The 7,500-nt window shown below is 47.5% G+C and overlaps 1 protein-coding gene across 1 annotated transcript in view; it reads left to right on the top strand.

The window, feature by feature from the left end:
* The window catches only part of LOC106805092, a 7,445-nt gene extending 1,077 nt beyond the window's left edge, over positions 1–6,368 (top strand). Inside the window, exons 2-7 of the mRNA XM_014806571.1 lie at positions 1,594–4,270; positions 4,670–4,792; positions 5,130–5,240; positions 5,466–5,592; positions 5,817–5,935; positions 6,092–6,368. Of these exons, the coding sequence (XP_014662057.1) occupies positions 1,594–4,270; positions 4,670–4,792; positions 5,130–5,240; positions 5,466–5,592; positions 5,817–5,935; positions 6,092–6,247 (3,313 nt within the window). The 3' untranslated portion in view covers positions 6,248–6,368. The remainder of the gene's footprint in view (positions 1–1,593; positions 4,271–4,669; positions 4,793–5,129; positions 5,241–5,465; positions 5,593–5,816; positions 5,936–6,091) is intronic.
* The last annotated feature ends 1,132 nt before the right edge of the window (positions 6,369–7,500 follow it).

Below are 7,500 nucleotides of genomic sequence, written 5' to 3'. Positions count from 1 at the left end.
AGCTGGCTACGGGCCTGTACAGACCTTTGAATTTCTTGAGTAGTCAGTCAAAGCTTGTTGGGGTCCATTATGCAGAGCTTCCAATTGAAATGCGCACATGAATTGTCAGTGGAAATTGTGTTTTTCGGTACTCCAAAGAAAATGTCTCCCTCTAGCTTACATGCACCCCCTCCCTGATCAATCACTCATTCAGGCGTAAACAATAACAGAGATGAAATTGTGTTGAGTTTATGGCTCTTGGCGCACGTGCATTGACGTACCAGACTGATGAAAGGGCTCGGAACGTCTCAATAAAAATAAATCTTCACACAATTTTTCACAATGATCGACCGCCTGTGTGCAAAATAGGTGAACGTATCTGAAACATATACGGTTAGTACTTACTGTGACATATCCGTGACTAACTCACACCACTAAATTGGTAAAATGTTCCATGCACCTTAAGAAATGTGAGAAATTACGAGGTTATCAGCGCAGAACTCCCGAACACCGTACGTACATCACAAAGCTATAATATATATGTCAACAAACACGCGGGTTGCGAGGTGCCTGCCTCCGATATCCATTTCGAGGCCCGCTAAGCCAAGCATAAAGCGCGCGGGCAAGACGTCACAAACACAGCTACGTTCACTGGCTAAAACAATCGAGTAGCGCGGTTAGGGATTTTTGGAATTATTTCATTTTAAGAAAAACTTTAACATTGTTCAATGAATCACGCACTCGTTTACTTCCGAAAGCGGGTAAAAATGCCTAATTTTTCCACTTCGGTGCGAAATGCATCGGCCGGGCCTTTCATTATTTACGAAAAGCAAACAGTCTCGCCAAACACCTACACGCAGTAACGGGTCACGTCGTTGACGCCCCATTCATGCCCATCAACGAAGAAGGCGGGGCTCATTCCAATTACGGAGATGCCAAAATGCAACAGAAGGACGTAGCGCAGTGCACTAAACGGCATGCTATTTTCGTTTTTGTGCCAAACTCTATCGTAGGAAACCGTTCTAGCCTAGCAGAATGCCCTAGTTCCTGAGATCGGCGATTTGGTACTGTGATGGGTCCCCACCTTATATTATATTATAGAGAGGTGCGGCGTCGGCTGTGATTGGAAGACACAAAGTGTCAATCCTCGGCGTGCCTCGGCATCATGGCCGCATCACGTCAAGAATTTGTCTTTAATCAAAACAAGTACTAGTTCAAGTACCCGGTACTGAAGTAGTACTACTACTAGTAGTAGTAGTAATAGTAGTACTAGTACGAACAAAACAAATCAAAACACGCACTGAACTACTACGGCCCTAGTCTAGAAGGCATGTCCCACATTACTTCGTTATTGGCCAATAACCCTCACCAAAATATTATAAAAAAGGTTATATGGGACAGAATCATTCGGTCTACAATACAATATACAATACTACTAGTAAGTACTAGGAACTACTAGTAGTGATTGTCTTGATAACCTACTCTAAAGTGCCATTCCTGTTACCGGCGCTAATTAATTGACAGTTAATTGCCGTGTAGTGACGCACGTTGACTGTCAGATATGTCGATCATCTAGTAGCACGCAGGTTCACTAATTTCATGTTTTACGTTCAGGTGTGTTCCGGCGTATACCGACGCTCACGCTGACAATGAGGTGTTCTTCGGACCCGTCACCGAGAGGGAGCAGAAAGTCGCGAGTCGCTACAAGAAGCGCCGGACGGAGATGTACATTGTCGGCGGCAACAGGAGGAATCTCGCCGAACTCTTTCGTTTTGAACGCGATGACGGCGACACGTCGAAATGCGGCAGCGAGGAGTCCGACTCTGAGTCCCAGACGGCAGATGCGCCGTCGATGCACCATAGCTGCTCCCCCGACGAGCGAGGCGGCACAACAGAGAGAACCAGCAGCATGTCGACCTCCGATTGGGACAGTAGCTCCTGTTCGTTTTCTCATAATCACGCATTGCTGGTGGTGAGCGCTGCCAGCGACACGCTCAACGAAGAAACGATTCTGGAGAAGGATTCAAAGCGTGTATCCGGTGAAGATCTCGTTCGCACTGCTAACGACGACGTGGAGTTCGAAAATGATTTCGATAGACCCACGTCCGTGCAAGTGCATAATTCGTCTCAATCAATGCCGACGGAAACCAACACGGCTGCTTCTCTGTCGACAGAGGCAAGTGCGGTCTTAAGTTCTGGCACGCTCGCAACCTCAATTGCGTCAGAAAACTCGCGACAGTCGGACGTCGTCTCGAATGCGGATATAACTTCGAGTAACGATTCCTCGTGTGCCGCTTCTGCCGCCGATTCTTCGAGTAGTGACACCTCTCGCGCGGAGGATGCCTCCTCTGCCGTCGTCGGCCGCGCGTCGAAGACGTGCACTAATACGACCGTTTCTTTCGTGCTTAACGAGATGGTGAGTGTGCAAGCGGTCGCTGCTACCCGGGTTCTCGGCCATGTTGGTTGCCACGCCGACCGAGCGTGTCCTGCTATTCCCGAGGCAGAGGAAACGAATCTGAACGAGAGGCAGTCGGACGATCTTGGCACGGATGAAGCACCGGATGATGGCAGAGAGACGAGCCTCACTACTGCAGAGCCACTGAAGCAGCGTCTGGAATTCAATGTCGATAACGAACAGAAGTACGCGAAAGTTGAATTGCCTTCAGGTGTGAATAATGTGAACCAAGGCGGAGATCAAGTAAATCGTCTGATGCGCAGCGAAATGTTATCGCCGCGCATAGAATTTTTGCAAAACAAAGAAAACGTCGCTTCGTGCAAAGATGAAGACGTCGTTGACTGGACTGGGAAGGAAGGCGGGAATGCAACGAGACTACACATTGACCGAACCCCACGTCCTGCTTTAAACCCCAATTCTGTCCGGCAAGACTTTGACATCAAATTAAAATGCTCACCAGCGAGCGCCTTTCGGGTTTTCAGCAGCCCTTTCAGTCCTGCAAAGAAGTTTTTCCCATCGCTTTACGAAAAGACCAAAGACGCGGCGCAGCGTGACGATGACTTCCTCTCCCCCGCCCATCGCAGCCCTCTGGTTAACGCCGCTCCGACGCACATCGAGCCAAATGCATGCACTCCGTCTCTTGCCCAAACCAGTGAAACTCTATCGATCCGCGACGACGGGGTGAGTGTGGCAGCGAGAGTGAGCCCGCGATCTGCCTTCTTCTCAAAGATATTTAGTCCCGATTCGTCCGCCGTCGTCGCGGATTCACTTGAGCGTGATGTCGGCAGGGTGATGTTCGCGTATCCTGCGGTCACGGTGTGCGTGAACGACACCGACAGTGATCGCCACGGCGACGCGGCGGTGGATTCGTGCGAGCACGACGACAGCACGCACGTCGGAAGGGTGATGTTTGCGTATCCCGCGGCGACGGTGAGCGTGGAAGACGCCCACGACGATACCAACAGAGGTCGCAGCGACGATGACCTTGGTACGAATGGAGGTCGCGACGACGACTGTAACACGGATCGATGTCATGGCGATGATATCGACATGGACGCAGGTCGCAGCGACGACCTTGGCCTTGACAGATGTCATGGGGGTCGCGGGGACGCGCTGGGGGATGAGATCGTGACGGTGGAGGCGAACGACGTATTTGACGTGTCCGACACGATGTCGCAGGGCGACGACTGCGACGGCGATGGCGGCCACGCGTGGAACGTTCCTCCCGAGCTGATCCCGTCACTGTCCAGTCTCTCCTGCAGCGACGATACCGCTATCTCTTCCTCCTCCTCCACGGAATCCGGCGATTGGGCTCCACCCCCAGGGATCACACTCAGAGTCACCTCCGATAATTCCCGGCGTATCAGCCCCGCTCAATCCCCAGGGATCACACTCAGAGTCACCTCGGATAATTCCCAGCGTATCAGCCCGGCTCAATCCCCAGGGACCACACTCACCTCGGATAATTCCCAGCGTATCAGCCCGGCTCAATCCCCAGGGACCACACTCACCTCGGATAATTCCCGGTGTATCAGCCCAGCTCAATCCCCGGGGATCACACATGCCTCCGCCAATTCCCGGTGTATTAGCCCGGCTCTATCCCTGGGGACACACGATAATTCCCAGCCTGCGAGTGCCTCATTTCTTTCCGGAAATGGACGCCACGCGGGCACCGGCTTAACCATTGAAGCGGGGAGCGGCGGCAGCAACAGTTTCACGCTGTTTCCGCCACTGCCTACTGTGGAGGTAGTCGTGACTGAGCACGGCGGCTTGTGTGAACCCACGTCCGCAGAGATGATGCAGGAGAAGACGGACAGCGCCGATAACCAGCCGCAGGTAATCACTGCGTTATTCCTTTGTCTACCGTTGCCGCGAGTAACGTAAACGACGTGGAGTTGTGCTGCGTGTGGAATGTGACGTACTCAGTGTTGCCACGTTCCCAAACTAATTGGTTTCTGTCGTTTTTTCTGAACCGAACCCCACTTTGTGAATCCTAAAGCATCGTTTTATGGTACCGACTGAAAGATGAGAAATTCTATGTATAGATTTCTCACTCTCATAATTAGATATGTTTGCGTGATGGTTTCTCGTAGAGATATTTCAAACATATTGACTAATAAGGGTCGAACTAGAAGATCCCCTTTGTTATCTCTTATGTCTGTCCCACGCTATCTTCTAAAATCCCTTCTATTCTTCTTCTTCCTTTGTGTTATGTAGAATTGGTGTTTCTTACAGGTGTCTCCTCCAGTGTGCTCTCCTCTGCTAACAATGCTCGAGAAAAAGAAAGCCGAGTTACAGAGACTGAGAGCAGACAGAGAAAAACTTCGGGAAGTCGTGACAAAAAAGAAGCAACGCAAGGTGTTTGTTATGACACGCCATAGATGTGGTCAAGTTGTCCTAGCGAAATGTTTTGTCAACGTGTTCATCAAAAACGCCTATTAACAGTGACTTAAATCAACAACTTATCGACAACTTAAAACTTTGTTAATATAGTTGGTATTTTTAACTTTGTTTTTTTTTGTATTCTAACTAAGAAGTCGGTTTTTTAGACATAGACTTTGTGCAGACATTGTGTAGTGCATGCAGGTGCAATAAAAACATACATTGTAATGATTATTTCATGGCCCAGTATTCCCACTACACAATGTTAAAAAGAGTACTGTCTCCGCGTAACACGGATTATTTCATATTTCAGGGTCCCGCTAAAAAGACACCAATAAAGTCGGAGGGTGGAGCTCGTGCATTTGGAGACAGGTGGTCCACCCAGAAAAAACAGGAACTTGATGGAATTGGCATGCTGCAACTTGTACGACGCATTAATATTATTCACATTTTTTCAGTTCCTCAAATCACTATGGACGATGTGAAGTCCATCCGCCGGATGACTCGAAATTTCCATCCAAAATACTTTTATTCTTTTCACAAATCTCCTAAGTTAATAAAAATGTTACTCGTTCCCTAACGGTAACCACACATTTGTGTTTCTAATTATCTATGCAGTAACTAATCGCCGTGTTGTTTTTTTGCGAAGTCGTCGAGAGAGTGGGACAAGGTTGTGATATGGAATACTGTGCAGAACAGTCAGGCGCAGACATGTAACGTGGCAGAGGACCCCGCTCTGCTGAGAAAGACACCGCTCGTTATCAGACATGCGCCAGGTAATCTGCATATATGGAGAAGGGCTGTGCTACCTATGATTTTGGATGCGTGTTCACATTCGCAATTTAGGATTGCCATCTTGTTCTTGCGATCGGCGAGAGGGTCTCGAAATGCTGCACAATGTAGCTTTTGCATTGTAAATGTGTTTCTCAGACTTTGTGCAGACATGGTGTAGTGCATGCAGGTGAATTGAGAACTAATGTGCTTACATTTCTTGTTGCAGCTGTGGATGGTAGAATGCACCCGACCCGGCTGAAGTGGGCAGATGAACTGGTGACTAGCATATCTTCAATGTGCAGTCCTAATGATGCCGCTCCATCATGCAAATCTATCCTCATTAAGGTATTCTTCGACAGCGCATCTCGTAGGTTATGATAAATATTTGCAATTTCTCAGCAGCAGTTTTGTATCGTGAAACACTGTTACATGAAACATGACGTTATGGTAACAAATCTGATGGTTAAATTTGAACTGTACGTTATATTCTCTTCTATGAAGGAGCACGAGAGACGAACCAAGAAGCTGCTACTACCAGAAATCGTTCTCGAGTCTCCAATGATTATGAAGAAGAGTAATACTCTAGGGTATGATTCACCCCAGAATGACACCTGTTCCATCCCACGTGCAGTGGAAAATAGCAAGTTGCCATTCTAGCACCAGGAGCGTTTGTAGGAATGAATCGCAGCATCAGGATGACGGCACGTTCGCTCCGATATGCGACCCGCTCCAGCATAATACGGACTAAGTCGCAAGTCATTGTTTTGAGTTATGAGCATGCACGCATGTCAATGCTGAAAATGGCCTACCTGGACAAAAATAAGATTTTTACAAAAATAAGTTCCCAAGTGCATATTTAATCGGGATATATTGGTTCAGATATCTCTAGATTATTATGGTCATTTTTAATAAAAAAATTAAAAAAATAATTTTCGACGGGCCTTTGACCGCTCATGTGCTACAGTGGACTAACCCCCTACTGTAGCATTTACTGTGAAAGCAGCTGCGGGGCCTCAGGGTTACAGAAACGGAGATAGGCACCGCCCAAGGCGCGGGAAGGATTTTTTTAACCCTTCTAGAGGCAGAGCGACATTAATGTCGCTGTAAGGACATTACCAAGCTATAGATGGCTCTTACCTAGCGCACTACGAGTACAAGTACTAAGTTAGGGATCAGCAAGATCGAGTAGCAGATATAAATATTAAAGGCATATACGGGCGGCGCGGCTCGGTGTAGCTTGAGCAGGTAGCAAAAAAGCAAATTGGGGGTCGGTACGCCATGCCCTGGGTTTAGAAACGTCGTGTGCGATCGTGTTGGATAAGACGTGTGGACTCTGATGAGATCGTGTTGGAATCGCGAGAGCTGCGTGAATCTGGCATGACACACGAACTCAGCCATACATTTATTGTCGAGGCGAAGACGCGTCAACTGACGTTTAAAAAACAAAACTAGAGCTTACAGTTACATGTAAGACAGATATGCCACATTATAATAGGTGTCAAGGCCTAAACTCAACCCCATAGCCTAACTTTAACTAACTAACTATTTGCTAAGAAAACATTGTAATGACTAACAAGCTATACAGAATTACAAGGATTCAAGTAGTCTAGAAGTTTTACCAAGTCTAGCTCTAGCCAAGTCAAGACATCATTTTCATATAAATATATATATATATACATAGAAACTTAAATGGCACATCAAAACATCATCTTCTGGGTGTGAAGATGCCCCTAGACATTTCTTCGAGAGTGCCGATGCGCAGATGCAGCTAGATAACATACTGGCCGTGCTCAACTGTTCATTCTACAAATGCACACACAAAATGTATGCATCGTAGAATGTATATAATTATATCCTCTTGGCGGGTATAAAGATGATGGGTATAACATAATTACTAGGAGTATTTATAA

Source organism: Priapulus caudatus, unplaced genomic scaffold (assembly GCF_000485595.1).
Source record: "Priapulus caudatus unplaced genomic scaffold, Priapulus_caudatus-5.0.1 Scaffold99, whole genome shotgun sequence".
NCBI classification, from domain to species: Eukaryota; Metazoa; Priapulida; class Priapulimorpha; order Priapulimorphida; family Priapulidae; genus Priapulus; species Priapulus caudatus.
This window is presented reverse-complemented; position numbering and strand designations above follow the sequence as displayed.